The sequence below is a fragment of the Sturnus vulgaris genome, chromosome 8 (assembly GCF_052056855.1).
Source record: "Sturnus vulgaris isolate bStuVul1 chromosome 8, bStuVul1.hap1, whole genome shotgun sequence".
Lineage (NCBI taxonomy): Eukaryota > Metazoa > Chordata > Aves > Passeriformes > Sturnidae > Sturnus > Sturnus vulgaris.
Window position 1 is genome coordinate 23,860,867 of NC_142250.1, and position 17,248 is coordinate 23,878,114.

Below are 17,248 nucleotides of genomic sequence, written 5' to 3' on the forward strand. Positions count from 1 at the left end.
AGCAACCCTTGGTCAGACTGGCTTGTTATGCAAGACCAGAGAGAGCAGCTTTGTACAGACCTCCTAAGCTCCAAAGTCACAGTGAATTTCCCAAGGATATTTATTTACTGCATTTAGATGGTCCAGAGGGGTCTTTTCTATATTCAGCTGTATCCATTTTACAACATGGACGTCACTTCTGAATGCTAAAATAAGCTAAAATTGTATTTATCTGAGTATTCCATTAACTGGATTAAAATCAACTTTTTAGACTATACAGAGAGTACATTGCCATTACATATAAAATAAATCTTTGCAGATAATGTTACTTTTAAATACACTTCAGGTGTTGAATCCATAACTTTTTTTTTAAGGATATGTGCAATTCACGGTTATTTTCATGATGTCACTAAGATTTGGCTTGTTTAGATGAGGAAAGTGAGTATTACATCATTATTTATAAATGGTGAACCCTACAAAGAGGAACAGATTAGTTTAAGTTAAAGGATAACAGTACTATAAAATCATATGGTTAAAAATAGGCTATGAGTACATTTAGATCATAAAAGAAAAAGAAATAAAGATTTGGAGCAGCCTTCAAATTATTTGTTCAGTTTGATACTGTTTATGCATGAATATGACTTACTAGAGTTAGAAACTGCAGCTTGTGACATGAATTTCTGCATATTCAGAGCTGAATCCTCCCCAGGCATGTTCCAGGACCAGCAACATTTATTAATTTGTTGTTTGATGCAGAACATGGCTTCAAGAGTTTCCCCTGCTCCTCCTGTTTTGCTAAAAAAGGCTGAGAAGGGGTGTATTGGATAGTTTACCCTGGTAACCTGCTCCAGTCCAGCACTGAAAAATCAGTGCCTGTGTTGGTGAATGCTGCTGGCACAGTCATGGCTGAAGGAAGTGTCAGAATGGCTGATAAGGATTTATTGGTTACAGTCGCAAAGACACATAAAAGAAAAATTTAAAAACCCAACCTGTGGCACATTACAATTTATTCCTTTGTGACACATTAAAAGTTTTAAAGCCATTATACTGAACTGAAGTTCCAGTGTTCTTAATGGAGTGCTGGAAAGCTGTTAATGGACTGGCTCATTTTTGGTGTGTATGAGGAGAGGGAGAGCTGAACAAATTTTATTTTTATCCCTGGAAGTTCAGGCTGGCTGCAACCCATTCTGGTCTTACATTCCTAAATATTTTTGCAAGTTCACATAACTCTGTACAGTAGGAAAGCTTTATACAGTATTTAAACTTCACTCAAATGGGAGAATTGTGCCTGGTGAGGCACTTGCACTTCTCAGAAATACCTAAAAGCAATTAATGGGACAAAGGGGAAAAAAGCATCAAATTCTCAATTTAGCTGCTGACATAGTACATAAAACACTGTTTTGTTCTGAACACAATGTACTTTAAACTGCCCTTTCAGCTGAAAAGCATGTCTTTAAGGTCTTTAAAAAAGTATTAACTTACTTTGCATGAACAAATAAATGGGAATACTGAATGTAAAAAAGAAATGGTAAAACACACTTGGTGAAAGTAGTAAATGTCTGAGTACATACATTAGCTGTAAAACTAATTCATTGGCCATTAATTATAGCATTGTGGCAAAGTGTTACAGTTAGGGCTCAGGTTATGCTTTTTAATAAATTTGGCTTTTACAGACACCTACAACTAATATATTTTTCCTGACTTAGCATCTTTCCTATTTTTTCATAGAGATTAATTGACTTAAAGAGATTCAAGTTGCCCTTTTGGCAGTTTCCTGGGTTATAAAGGCATGATAAAAACATTTTACTTATGCTTCAACAAGTTTCTTGCATTATGCTAACTCAAGTGGCTTATTTTTATCAGATGAATCCCACTACCATTGGATATACCAATGTTATTTTTTCCCGTCAACAAACAAATAAAAATATGCATTTTATTTCAGCACAATGTTTCTCTCTGTATTCTCCTCAGCAAAACACTTTCTAAAGCAGCACATAGTGGTATTTTGTAATTCTTTTTTTTTTCACAGAATATGTGCATAGCTCAGACTATACAAACATCCTCTATAGCTCTCCCAGTCACTTTCCATTTCAAGAACGAGGCAATTTGTGTTAACACAAGACAGCTTATCATGTGCTAAGTCTGCATGCAATTTTCTCGTGAGAACAACCATTTTGTACCTACTTGACACATGCAGCACTACACTACACCCAACTAATCAATTCTGTCTATATTAAGAAGTGGGGAGAAAAACTGCCCACAGCTGTTATATTACATCAGCTTTCCTAACTACTTCAGACAACTCATTTTGGGGATTTTTTTTTTCTTTAAACTAAACTGGCATAAACCATAGCCCTTCTTTCCATTCCTTTTCAATTCTATTCTTTTTTTTTTTGCCTTCTCAGAGATTACTGGCGAAGCACAAGCGTCGAGAGAACAAGCCGTGCTTTCTGCAGGCATCCCCAGAAGTTCTGAGGGCAGCAAGCTCCCAGGGTCATTGGTACCCTTGGAGCATTTACAGACTAGCATGATATGAATGAGTAAAAGCATGTTTTCATCTGAGATCTCCCAGCCTGGTCTACAGACATGCATTTTTGGCAGACAAAAACTTACATACATAGGGGGTTTTGTCTTTATAAGTCAGCAATTGAGAAAATGTCTGTCAGCTGATATCAAATCAGAGGTGGAGACAAGAAAAGTTATCAGTAGGGCCCAGAAGACTTTCGGGAAGGGAAGGATTGAGTTTGGAGCTTCTCTTTGGATGCTCACTTTCCCCCAAAACCATGATGATGTTGAGATGTCCCTGGTCAGAACTTAAGGTCTCTCACATTTTATGTATGCATACTACCAGGAGAGGTAGCTTTTCGGTCTTCTTGACAGTAAACATGTTAAAGACCACGTTGGATCTGAATACAATTAATATATAATATTTTCTGGAGTTTGAGAGGGCTATTCCACTAACAGACTACAGATGAGGAATCAAAAGCACATACTGAATAAACAGATTCAGCTACTAATTCACCTCAGTTCCCTTCACAAGATTAGCTCAGTTGATGATTAACTAGTTTTTTTCAGCTTGGCTTCCCAAGTCTCTCTGAAATTCATACAAGCTGCCCTAAAACCACATTTCTCTTTTTCCTACTGCTTCAATTAGTCTGTGTTTCTTTACAGAAATGCAGCTTGTATCAGTCCTAAGTGGTATAGTTCAGCTTTGTCAATCAAAAAAGATTCTGTATTTTGTGACTATAAAGCAGTTTAAATGAAACACTGGTATCTATGATAAAGATGGTCCTGTGAAACTGCTGTGTCCCCCACTGAATGCTTTTATTTTACCATGCTCACATTTCCAACAGAAATCTGTTTTGCAAGTAGTTCCACTCCAAAGTCCATCAATGCAGCCTGGCAAACCACTGACATCTTAAATACTGGTGCCACACCACGTGTGTGCCAGCAGCTGGCAATTTTGTGCCCAAGCTGAAGCCACAGTTTAATGTCAGAAGCAGAGGAGCACAATCTCAGCAGCGCGCTCAGGACGGCATCGACGCCCACGAGCGAGGGAAGGCAGCGCTGGGCAGGGCTTGGATCTCACAGGAAACCATGGAATTCAGAGCACAGACACGGCTGGGAGCCCACCTTGTCTCCAGGGGGAAACAAATATACCACAGAACCAGACTGATCAATGTGGCACTTAAGGAGACAAACAACAAACAGGCTTAAGGTATAAAGATGGGAATCACACTTGGTTCTGGATCCTTGCCCTAGAACAATGGGATTGATTTACTAACCTGTTCTTCAGACTTAATTAAATTAAGTCTTAATTCATTAAACTGCTATTTTTAAACAGCACTGTAATATCTCAAAGGAAACATCCTCCTTTTCTAGAATTATTGCTTTTATTTGCACATTACAGCATAGCAACCCTACAGCAATAGACATACAGGGCATTTTCCTGTTGTCTCATTCTCTAAAATATAATGTATGTGATGTCTAATAGTCCGTATTGTGACTTTGTACTGGTAAATAACAAATGAATAGAGGGAAAAAATGCATTACCTTTCTGTCACAGTGCATTACGAGTGCTTTGATAGATACTTCATGGTTGTAAGACTTACATACAGCCTGTTTGAAAGAGGATAATGCAATTTTACTTTTAATTTCTAACTCCTCTGTTTCTGACAGTCACATTAAGAACAGAAAAAGTTTTACAATTCCTGATAGAATGCTAAATCCTTGATACTGCACATTAGAATATAATGGATTCTGACACTTAGATAGCTTAGGAGGTTGGTTTTTTTGGTTGGTGGGGTTTTTTTACTTGCTGTTAGGGAGGGCAGTGTCAAAAAATACTCAGCTTTTGCACTACTAAATGAGTAACTATACTGTCAGCATAGGATAAAGAGATCCATTAAGGACCACAGAATTAAAATGAAAAGGCAATTTTTAATTAAGTTTGCCCAGTTTGACTTGTGACATTGATCCTGCTTCTGTTTCTCCTTTTCTGGCTCCTCAAAATTTCTATGCAATGACAGCAAATTGGACACCCTCCTCCCATGCAACTCATTAAAGCTGTGCCTGCAGCAAAAGGATACTTACTTTGAAAAGCAATCCACCCTGCACTCCTTACCAAGAGTGAGCAACAACAGTGGCTTTTCCAAGTCCAGATCCACGATATTTTCCAAGGTTCCTTAGGTCTGCTTTTGCCTCTTGCTGCTTATGTAACCAGGCAGGTATTTTCAACAAGTATCAGTATCCTCTATCTGCACTCGTGTATTTGTGACCATTAAAGTTTCTTCCCAGTCAGGGCAGGAATGTACAAAAATGACCCCACTAAGGTAGAAATGTAAAATAATTGGTATTACACGAACATCAATGTACTTTTTCTTGTTTTCTCTCTCCTGATAAGCTGAGATCTCACAGTATTACCAGATTGGGAGATACTAAATAAGAAATACAGATAAAAAACAGAGAGGTAGAGAGAAATCAAGTGATAGACAAAAATTGAATGAAAATTAAAAAAAAAAAACTCTAAACTAAGACAGTCTTTGATTTCCAGTCATTTCTCTCAAATAAAAGCCTGTTCTTTCACAGACTTTCTTCTTTCAAAAGACTCTCTTGTTTAACATCAACATATAAATATTGTATTATCTAACCATTATGCATTTGCTACAGCATGCATAAATTTCCCTATTTATATTAAGTCCTTTCTGATTAAGAATAATTGTTTTCAAGTAAAAGACATAGAAGCTAAAAAGTTGTATTTTTAATTGAATGTAATGCCTAAAATATAACATCTTCCAGAATCAGATAATGACAAAAGAAATCTGTCAATAAATAAATATGGTTGGGTAAAAACTTTGTTCAACTTAAACAGTCAATTAGAAATAATCAGATAATTCTAGCTAATTAAGTGATAGGGGAGACTTCTCATTGTAACATTAAATTTTATTTGCAATTACTAAATTTGTGGTTTTGCGTGATTTACAAGATATAATTCAAAGACTGTAAATGTTAATGAGGAACTCTTATTTGATGCTAAAAAAAACCCCTGGCAGTGAGGAACTGAAGGTACTCTGGTGCTATGAGGATCATTTTCATATCTCCTTTCAGCCTCATACCAATCTCACCAATCCACACAATTAAAATTTTAAAATATTAAAATGATTTTATAGAAAATGTATTTTGTAGAACTAAATTGATTTTATGGAAAAAGACTCTTCTTTTGACAGACATTTAATTATTTTTCAATAATTCAATAATACATTACAATCTTCATTGACAGGTACATGAAATGAGATATTTAAAGAGCACATTCATTTAAGTGACCATCTCTATTGTCTGTCTGTACCAGAATATATCTGACATTGGCATTATTGAGTAACGTGACCAAAATTATCACAACTACAGAAAACCAAGCACCAAAGAGAGGCAAAAATCCCTGGGCTGCAGCCACCACAAAGACACTCTGGTGTGAGGAAATGCAGGAGGAGTTGCAGGAGGGGTGAGGAATCTCACCCAGGGATATGATAAAAACCCCAGAAGAAAAAAAAAAAAAAATCTTACAGCAGCTGACCACAACATTTACCAGCAATGAAAAGATGAGATGGCTAAGGGGGTGTGTGCATTAAGCTCTGAAGAATACAGTGCCATTTACTAGCTTAACACTCATTTTCTTGGTAGAAATTGCTTTTCTCCATGCTCCAGGATGAGCCTTAAAAAACACTAATTTCACAAAAAGCTATTCTAATTTTAGGTGCTAAATGATTATGATATGCATAACTATTTTCTTTCCTCTTTCTGATCTGTCCGCTGCCTACATTCACTGGGTTTCTCTTCCCTTCCAGTATTTGTAAGCTCTTCATCTCCTGAGTATCTCCAACCCTCCAAGCCAATTATCTGCAGTAGATGTGTTCTGAATGAAACAGGTACCTTAACTTCAGTAATTCATGAATTTTCAGAACTTTGTTTTTTAAGCTCGATATTTACAAGTGGTTTTGTACAGACCATATTGCAGGCAAACAAACCTATCAATTAATATCCAGCTACATTAGCTGCTTTGAGAACTGACAAAGGGAACTCTCCTGCCTCATGTAAACACTGGCATCATCATAATTAAAAAGATAAACTCTTCATCTGACACTGAAACCAAAAGGGAAACTCAAAGTTCAATAACTGCCAAGAGGAACATGAATCCTCGTCCATCTAGTTTGAGTACAGGCACAAAGCCCAGCCTTGCTCCTGGAGAAAAATCCTTCCCCAAGTCTATTCCCATCCTTCTGCATCTACCAGAATATGGTCAATCCCTTCAAACAGTAATGCAGCATAGCGAGCTTCTGTAAACAATTACAAACCAACACAGTTAACATTTTACATAGAAAACTGCTGAGATTTTCTCAGGTGTCCTAGACATATTACTAAACAAGAAAAAAATAATGGTTGCAGGATCTGTAACTATGTTCTTTGAGAATAAAGAAATAACTTGATTGCCATCATTATTAACTGGATCTAGAGAATTTACAAAATCCACGCAGGGTTTCAAATGCAAGAAAACGTTGCAAGAAAACTTCAGATGCTGGAGAGTTTTCTTTTTCCATATTTCTCCAAATACAAAAACTGGATAAAAAAGAATAGTTTTATTCATACTATGCCTATTTACACAACAAACAGCCCTAAGAAACTGATTTTTAGTTTGCCCTTTCCTTGAGTACCATCACAGCATTTCTCTAAACACACAGCTCAGTGGAATGTGAGGTCTCCAAGCTTATAAATTTATTTTCTGTTAAAAGTGCTTGCACAAAGTTAGGAGCACACTCCTCAGCTGCAAGATAGTCAAGGAAAAAAAAAAATAGCCAAAAATGTTGCACAGCTGGATCCTGGCTGTCAGTCTAAAATATTATGAGCTCATAATAACCAGTATTTTTCTATTTTTACAACAATCCAAAAAAGAACACACATTCTAAATTTAATGTATGAAGTTTCTAACTTTAAAAATGTCATATGCAATGTGTTGAAAGTAAAATTGTTAACAGTTTCTTTGAGCATATTTCCAATCCTTTACAGTACCCAGGAAGAACATCTGTTTCTTTGTGTGTGCACATGCACATTTCAAATGTATGGGCAGGAAAAAAATGAAGATCACAGTAAATGAGAAAATGCAAATTGTATGTTAAAAAATGTCAAACCTTTTTATTTTACACTTCCATCACTTGAATTTTTCTAAAGAAATTCTAAATATCATATTTTTCTAACAACTGCATAAAAACATGTTTTTTCCTATGCTTGTCTTTCTAGACCTTTTCATCCCTCAACTTAGTGTGTGTTATTCCACTGCACACCACAGCACAGAGTTGCAGAATGTCCCACTGAAATCTATGGGAAGTAGCTTTCAGGCAATCTTATCTCATAATAACTGAGGACAACACGTGGCTGTGCAGCACTGACACATGATTGGAATTTGATGCTACAGCAGCACTTAATAAAATTACATACAATCTAAGTGAGGCCTGGTTGAGTAAGACTCATCTACAGCGCTAAAAAATAAAATTAAAACAAAAAAATAAACTCAATGCTAAATTCTTAGAGATATTTCAGTACTATTTTTCTTTGTCTAGAAAATGTAACAAAGCAAGATTCTGTAAAACAGTCAGTGCCATTTGTTAGTGCCTGGCATGCTTTTCTTCTGGCTCAACTGGGAAAAATATGTGTAATCTTGCTTAGTGATCTTTCATCCTGATTTCCCAAGGAAACTGCTTATGCAACCATGGTCTGTTTGTGTATGTTTCTTTACTTTTATTTGCTGGTTCCCTCCCAATAGCTTCTGAACCAGTTAGAGGTTCAGTCACTGGGACAAAGGAGCAACAGTCTCAGAGGTATAAATGCTCCTGTAAACCTAACAAAAAGTACATTTGCTTATGAAAGAGAGAGAGAGTGACTACATACACCCACCTCTGAAAATCCCAAGCACACAATCACCCCCACAGCACCAGGAGCCCACAGCAGGGAAGCCAGGACAGGCTGCCCCAGTGAGGGTAAAGCTCAGGGCAGGGGCTGCTGTGCAGAGTAATAAAATTAGCAGCGTGGATAATAGCTGAGGTACATATTGTTTTGTGCCAGCTGGCACCAGGATGAGGGCAAAAGATTTATTTTCCTAGTCTGGATCTTGGCTTCAGGTCCAGCACAGCTGGAGTCCCTGGCCCAATCACTTCAGTCTTTGTCCCCAGAAGCATCCCATGGACTATGGCTGGCCAAATACGCTCAGGCATAAAAAGCCTGGCCATAGCTGGCACCAATGCTATCACTTTGCTGCACACTGAGAGGGATGGCAATGCTTCACAGCAGCATCCATGCCACATACTGCTATGATAAGGCATCTGCAAGTAACCTGGTAACCTGCACTAGCCTATCATTCTTTGGGCAATAGCATGCTTAACCCCATGCCCAGAAAATAAAAATAAATTAAAATAATTCTTAAAGAAGGAAACTGTCACAGATGTTTCCATGTAATATATTGTTTAGATTTATGCAATAGTTACACCACCAAATTAAACAGACAATTCAGTTGTTCAGATCCCTCCAAGTATTTTGCTAATTGAGAGCTTTCAGATTGCAGAAACTTACTTTAAAGGGCTACCTCGCTCTTTCATGCCTTGGAAAGCCCAACTTGCCTTTCTTTTATGGTATCCAGAGCATAGGAAAACCTTATTTAAATGTCTGTGATAACTCCTGCTGTTCTGGGAAGGCAGAACACTAACTGCAGACAGGGAAGGCACTGAAACAAAAATCACTACAAGCTGTCAAGTCTTTGGCCTGAGCTTCAGATCCAAACTGAATTCTCAGCCTCTTGAACGTGAAGCCAGCCATCTCCACAGGGTGTATCACAGAAATGGGTTCAAGGTGTGCATTCTCATTTAAAGAATTTACAGCCTGTAAATCTCTTCTGGTTGAAACCCACACAGCTCTTCATATTTTAACAAACAGTTCCTTTGCCATGCTTGCTTCAAAAAAAGCTTATTTATATTCTTACCTACACTTCTGATTTCGTTCCAACTCAAGGACCATATAACTGGACAGAATATAATAGCTAAGTTTACAGAAAAGTTTTATTCTCTCACAGTATTTAAGTTATGATTGTCACTTCTTCATGCTTCTTGTTAGTACTACAGTGTAGGCTCAGGGGCACAGAGGCACATCATGATCCAGATTCCATGTCACATTTGTGAGCCAACCTTTCCAAGCCAGCACATGGCAGCAATTCTTAATTTCAGAAAACTCTTAACTGTGGAGAGGGATTGCCACCTCTAGAGATCACTCATATATAAAACTGAAAGTGCACCTTTCTGAGAAAGTGTTTTTCAAAGCATTGTTACAAAATGTCCAGTAAAAATATTAGTATTTCATACATGTCTTTCAATCACTATTTTTACTAGACATTATTGCATTTCATTTTTAATATTAATGAATTATTATTAAATCTAGTTCTATCGTTAAATTATTAAACAGGAAATAATTTGTATCCCCAAACACGTTTTTCCCTGTTTTGTTGTCTCTATCCTATGAAAACCTAGTATCAGGTTTCCTACAGCAGCAACACAGTTTCAGAAAATCTGAAATGGTAACCTCACTATTCTTATTGTTGAAAAAATTGCAATTTTCTGAAAAGCATTTTGAAAAAAAAATCATGTATAATATTAGAATTCTACAATAGCCTTATTTTTAGAGAAACCAATTTTGTCTTACTCTTAGAGTGCACAGTTAAGGGGTAAATAACTTTTCTTGATTTGCTTGATAGAAGGAGAGTCCCACTTTGAGACAACTGCTCAGTGAGGGACCTCACTTGTGTTAACATGCTCTTGAGAAATCGAACCTGAGAAGACCAACACTTCTGTAACCCAATTCCTGTTGTGACATACATTGAAAAACAAAATAATAGGGGGAAAGTTGTCACTCACTTATTGAAGTAGGGCTTCAAACCATTCTTTACCCAAAAAGAGGGCTTAAGAACCACGGAATAGGGAAAAGCCAGAATACACAAGTCATTCAATTCCACCTGAAATTTTACTTCTCTAATTTTTTCCAGTTTGACATTGAATGATTTAATTTTCCATGTAAACTTACACTCCTCTAGCTCATGTTCTTACATGATTCTTTCCTCCACAGCATTCACATTACCTTTTCTTCTGAACAGGACCACAAGGAGTGCAAAACCAAATTAAATGAGTAATTCTTAACTCCAGCACACCTGTGTTCCTAAGCACCTGATGTTGTAAATTTAACATTATTTTAAAGGAAGCTGGATTTTCCTGCTACAGTATTTCCTTTCAGGCAAGGAATGAAAGTTCTTAGTCCATTTTGATAAGTCACCAATATCAACAGCAGTTGCTGCCATTGTTCTCCATTCTGAGCACCTGAAGTACTGCTCTGAATTAGGTTCTGTCGAAAAGGCAAAGCTGGGGAAACCTTTGTCCAAGAGCTAGGAGCACTCACCCAGCTGTAATTCATTCACACTCACCTCCTAGTAGACTATTCCAGCTGTTCTCACCCCTCCAGCTGAAACTGGGATTTCACAGATATTGATAAGAAGCATATGGGGCCAGAGTGGCCCCAAGTGAAACAGAAACAGAGCAGCTGAATCATGAGAATGTCATCACTTGAATTCCAGCCCTCGATTCATGAACCACTCATGGATTTTGTATTAACACCACAAACAAACAGAATTATAAACAGAGGAGATGAAACTCATTTTATCTGTACTGTTGTGAAAAATCAGTACAGGAAAATGAAATGGTTTAGATTGTGATGGTTCTCGAGGCTACACACCTAAGGCAGTTTTTCTGTTTTCTCACTGTTCTTAGTTTTGTTTGTAATGTCTTTTCACGCTGAAGTATTTCTTGCACTAGTTAGCTAGTAAAATTCTCGAAAGTACATGCTCAATGTAATTCCCCAATATAAATGAAACCTTAAAGAAAACCTCAAAGGAAATGTTTTCCTTTAGTTCCAAACACTACATTACTTACATTACATGAGAATTTAATTTACTGATTCCTCTTCTTGCAATAAATTTGCAATTCTATTATGTTCTAAATTGTTTTGTCTAAAATATTTGTAGATTTCTTTCCAAACCTCGTATCACTGTTAATCCTAATATTAAACCAGTTAGTAAATAATACACCACTCTCCATTCCACACTACTTAATATTCCATATAATTTAACACATTAATATTTAACATTACGGAAAGTATTTGTTACAAAAATAACTATATGCAGAGAAAATCTAATGTTGCTTAGCCTAAATGTTCTGACATTCACTTTACTCAAAGCCTTCAAGGTGCTTAATGGATTGCTTTTTAGTTGTTTATTTTTAAACCACATTTAGGATACTCGAACATCTAAGTGTGGTATACTTACCTATTTTATTCCACAACCATAAACAGCGTGCATATCATACATATCTACAGTAAAAATATTAGCTAAGGTTGATTTTAACACATAATTTCTTTGCATATGGAAATATTCACACTACACAGAATACATTCATGCATTCATGAGCGTAGCAACAATTTTATAGCAGCAGTTCTACATAATAAAGCTACTCTTACAAAGCAGTATAAAAGTAATTTAGCTTAAGCTGCAGGAGATATTGTGAGATAGACATGAGATAATTACTCATTTTAGATGTACTGGTACCATAAGTTGCCTATAAATATAAAAAAATAGCCTTTTAGGCTTGCTCACAATTATTCTCAAATGACTGACCTATATATACAGAAAGTAGTGTTATAATAATATAGTTGTTACTGCTTATTTATTTTCATTTGAAATTGCCAAATATTTTCTTCCTAACTCATTAGCTGCTCCTGAGATCCTTTTCCCCCTTCAAATATTGGCTAGAAATACATGGCCATGGAGCTTTGTCAAAGCCATTGTTTGCTCCTGTGATAAATGCTGTCCAATTTGTTGCTATTATAATTAAAATACAGAAAAAATTAAAATTAGTATAGATCTAAAATGGAAGTATTGGAGACCAACGAGTTAAATAACCCAAACTACATGTCAGGTATATCAGTGTTACCATTACATAGAGCAGTCTTTGCTGTGATAGTGTACATAGTGTAGTACAAGGCTTTGACTGCATGTTTATTTTAGTTCCAAATTGATGGCAGTGCTTTCCTGTATTCCCCACGTCCATCCCCGTGCACTCATTTTTATGCTGTTTCTTAACCTGATACTGCCTAGAAACTCTACTGTGCAATACAGGTCAGACCATCTCAACTTCATTATCTGATGTTTGTTTCTATATTCGAAATACAAAGACTTTTAATGAAGGTGGAGCAAGGCTGATCAGTTACTCACAGTCTCTCCAGGGACCTCAGCCCGAAGAAAGAGCCATTCTTCAACCACAAGATCTTGTTGTTACTCAGAATCCTACAAGAAGTCGGGAAATAATCTGGTTAATAGAACATGATAATTCCACTGATCTAAAACATATAATTATAGTAAGTGACTGCTCTGTAAAATACTAATCACAAAATTCACTGCTTCATTTGCATTTTCCCATCACAGCCGTAAATAAAGATTACCATTTCCCGAAGTGTATAGCTTTTTCTTTATTAAATGAAAGCACAGTCAAGAAATACGTCAAGAAATTAATTTTGACTCCAGCTTGAGAATTCTAACACTGCTAAATGGCCACACTTTACTAGTAGATTCTAAATTACCACTAAGGTGCTTGTTTGGGCTTCCCAGTTTGCTAAAAGGTAAAGCAAAAGACATGTTATAAAGCTGTTCCAGTAGATTAGAGGACAATAAAATCACTTTGCAGTGGCTGCTGTAGCAGGGAGGTACAAGCCATCATACCATGGATAGCTCACATATACAGACAAAGTATTTAATTTTCTATAGGCGAGACAAAAACAGACAAGTCCAAAAATGCTTTTCTGTTGCAACCTCTGCACAGTAGAAATTCAGTAATTAAGCTATGCCTGATCCATCAAGCATCATCACACACTGGCCCTGCATGCAGGCCATTGAAAAAGTTGTTTGCTCTTCCTCTTTACGTTAAGGTGCTGTGCACATCACAAGTGACCCTTTCTAGTTTAGTGATTTTCCATCACTGTATGTTCCCAGCTATTTCAGAAGCAATACAAGATGAACAAGTACTTGTTCTGAAGATGTAACCCCTCAAAAACCTTCCAATATGCAAAAGAAATGGTTTCTTTTAGAAGCTGGAGAAATTGGGTTTTTAATCTAATGATTATGCAGTGTGCATAAGAAACATTTGTCTCTGAAAAAATTTAATTCCAACTGCCTGGAAAATGAGTCTTTTAATGTAACATTTACAATAAATTCTACTTCTCTAGTGCACAAAAAGTACATTTCAAAATAAGACATGCAGGTTGCAATAAGATAGAAGGTAGATTAAAAAAAAATTCAAAATAAATTTTATGCTCTTAACTAGAAAACTTGAGATTTTTTTGATCGATTTTTTATTTTTGTGAAGTTTTTAAACAATCTGTTACACGTGACAAGATAGACTTGCTCTTAGCATTTGCCATTGTGTATGAACAGTAAGTTCTTTGCCCCAACACACATCTACCACATAAAAACTCAAGTCTAGGTGCAAATGTAGCAACACTGACCCACAGGAAAACAAAAAAAATTATTATTAATGTAGAAAAGTTAAAATATTGCAATGTTAGTAAGATCTGGAGATTTCACAAATAAATGTGTATTTTGCTGTGAGTTGATGGCCCACTGTGGGCCATCTGCATGGAGAACAGAGGTGCTCAGACCTGACCTATAGTATTTTACTACACTCTGCTGCTTGCCAATAAACTCGTGCAGGAGCATTACTCCTCACCCAGAAGCAGACAGTGTCACCCACAAGTGACAGTTTGGCATCAATCACGATCCAGACCCCCATGCAGCTGAATGCATACAGAAACCTAAGTTTGCAACAAAAACTAAATATGCTCCAATATAAACGCAGTCTATTTCCATCAACTAACAAACTCCACATCTCACAAGTTCCTGCTTCAACTTCTCAGATTAAAATCATATGTATGATAATAGTCATCTTAATTTGCCAACTATTCTTTATCTTTTTAGGAATATATTTCAGCAGCGACATGATGAAATACTTGTTTTAAATTCAAAATATCTAAACTAGAAAATGTAAATACATTAAATGCTCTAGTGTTTTGTTTCAATGTTCTATTACTTGACTCTTTTATTCAACTTGCCTTCTGAGACTGCACAGAACTTGAATCAGTCAAGAAAAAAATGAGTTAAAATTAAAATTGGCTAGGCTTGCAAAGACTAATATAAATTCCACTTCATATTGGGTCATTTTTTTTAATATTCTGTGTTACAGAGAGACCATCTTTGAGGTCTGTTACAGTGATATTAGATACAAAGATTACATTTGGACCACTCTGCAGAGTCTGATTTGCAAAGATCTGTGCACTTCAAAACTCACAGCTGGCTTGGATGCAAGTACTTCAGTCTTTAAAAAATTATCATTGTGCCAATTTGTTTTTCCAGTCTTGTATTCATTGTGCCCAGAAAAAGAGGGCAGTCTGAACTTTGCTGGCCCTCCACAAAAATGCAGCACAAGTCAGCTGCTCTCCAACTCTACCTCCATGTCCTGATGTGTACAGCCCTACACACCTAGATAGAAACCAGCATCATTAATCCACATAGAACAAACTCCTATTAATTAAAGAGAAGTATCAAACTAGTCATAAATCATATGATTAAGCAGATCATTTGGTTCATAAATGGAATACTCCATAAACGCAGCTCATGATTTTGCAATACTTCTATCTCATTCATTCTTGTGAAAGATAAACTGAGTCTTAAAATATGAGACACCACAAAATTAAGAAAAAACCGAAAAGCCAACAACAAAACTTAGCTATATAGATTTGAGTCTCTAAATGAAACCTTTCAAATCTTTATACCAGAGTTTCATAGAGACTTTCACACAGAGATCAGGTTTCAAAAATAAAGTTTCCTTCAGGGTTTCCTCTTCTCTACAGCCAACTTAAATTCAGGTTTTATAAACAAAGTAATATGGGTGTCATAGTTAAAATATGATTCTTTTTCTGTTCAGAAATGCAGCTTTAGAGAATCCTAACATTCCAGTACGGTCCCTAAGGAAAACAACATCCTCCCTAACAATTCATATAACTTATCTACATTTCATTCAGCTGGGTGGTACTGCTACATGGGAAGAATCCACCTGCTTTTAATTAGTTTTAGTGATGTACAAGAACTTGCAACAGGCTGTTGAACAACTTCACTGGCAAACATAAATCACATTATTTTTCAAACAGTAATGATTCATTTACTAAACTTTTGATGCAACTCATAACATCCTTCACTTCCAAGGATATTTGCTGCAGGGACAGGGATGGAAGAGACGAAAGTTTTGGTTGCAATGTTCAAAATCCTATCAGAGAAATGAGGCTTAACTACAATGAAAAATCTTTTAAAATCATAAACACTAGGAAAAACTCTGGCTCTTACTCTTGATACTAAAATTACACTGAATAGTTTTTATACATTATTTCTTTAGACAAGTAACAATGGACATTAAATGTGTCAAGTACAGCCAAAATAGGTACATTTCTCTTTTCCCTCTAATGCAGTCATCTGCTTCCAGGGAAATGTTTCTAATAAAAGGCCTGCAGAAATTTTGCACTGATAAGCATGCTCTTCTTGTATTCATAGATGCAATGGTTAATGAGTAAGCACACAAAACAGAAGTGTTATTTATGTATTTTATTTTGGAAAGCAAGTAAAATAATAACCATCAGATCTAACAGAAACTGACTCACTTATTCTAATCAAATTTCAAATAGAGGTTGAATTTTTAAAAAAACAAATCAGCACCATGCATCCACCGTGAATAAGTACTTCTCACATTTTATCTATCCATAGCATTTTCACCTGGTTGCTTTTTGGGATTTTTTTTCTTATGAGATAGTGAATCATTGTGATGAATCTCACTATACACTGCAACTAGGCAGCTGGTTTAAACAATTATCAGTTTCTAGCCATGTGCTAAAAATCTCACATTTTAAGTATTTTATTCCAGCAGAAGAAACACTATGAAAATGAGCACACTCTATTTCGATTAATGCATTTTACAAAACCAAAATCCATTTAAAGTAGCTTTTTTGTTTTGGTTTAGGTTTTGGGGGGTGTTGGGGTTGGTTGATTGGTTGACTTGGGGTTTGTTTTTTTTGGTGGTGGCAGTGGGGTTTTTTTCTTTTTTGTTTTGGTTTTATTAAGGAGGAAGTTTCCCAGAGATGCCTTCTAATAACTATTTATTTGAAAGCAGTTTGCATGCTGCTTACGTATATGATAATATATTAATGATTCAAGCCCAAGTAACTGAAAATTCTAATCAAGGTACTTTCAGTCCCAGCTCTGACAGGATACAACTAAAATGTTCAGGGGAGCAATTTACTTGTCAGTACCACTCTGCTGATCAGACACGTTAGGAACCATTTGGTTACTGCAGCTGACCCTCTGAAATCGTACATCCCTGCAACTCCTTCTCCCAAGACACTCTGGGGGACAGATTACCCCAGGGAGGCTGTTCAGAAGATGTTAACTCAACCCAGGTCCCTTCCTGGCCCCATGGAGCCCTCCAGCACTGCTCCTGCTCTGAAGGGACATCATTCAAACGCCTTCTCTTGACTTGCACTGACATCCTCAAGCATTTAATCCATGCACAGTTTCACAGCACAAATGTGCTTCCCTGGC

At 36.4% G+C, this 17,248-nt stretch overlaps 1 protein-coding gene across 1 annotated transcript in view; it reads right to left on the bottom strand.

Moving 5' to 3' along the window:
* Nucleotides 1-17,248, bottom strand: part of ADGRA1 (adhesion G protein-coupled receptor A1) — a 258,318-nt gene that overhangs the window by 202,339 nt on the left and 38,731 nt on the right. The window contains exon 2 of the mRNA XM_014885926.2: nucleotides 12,827-12,898. Coding sequence (XP_014741412.2) covers nucleotides 12,827-12,898 — 72 coding nt within the window. The remainder of the gene's footprint in view (nucleotides 1-12,826; nucleotides 12,899-17,248) is intronic.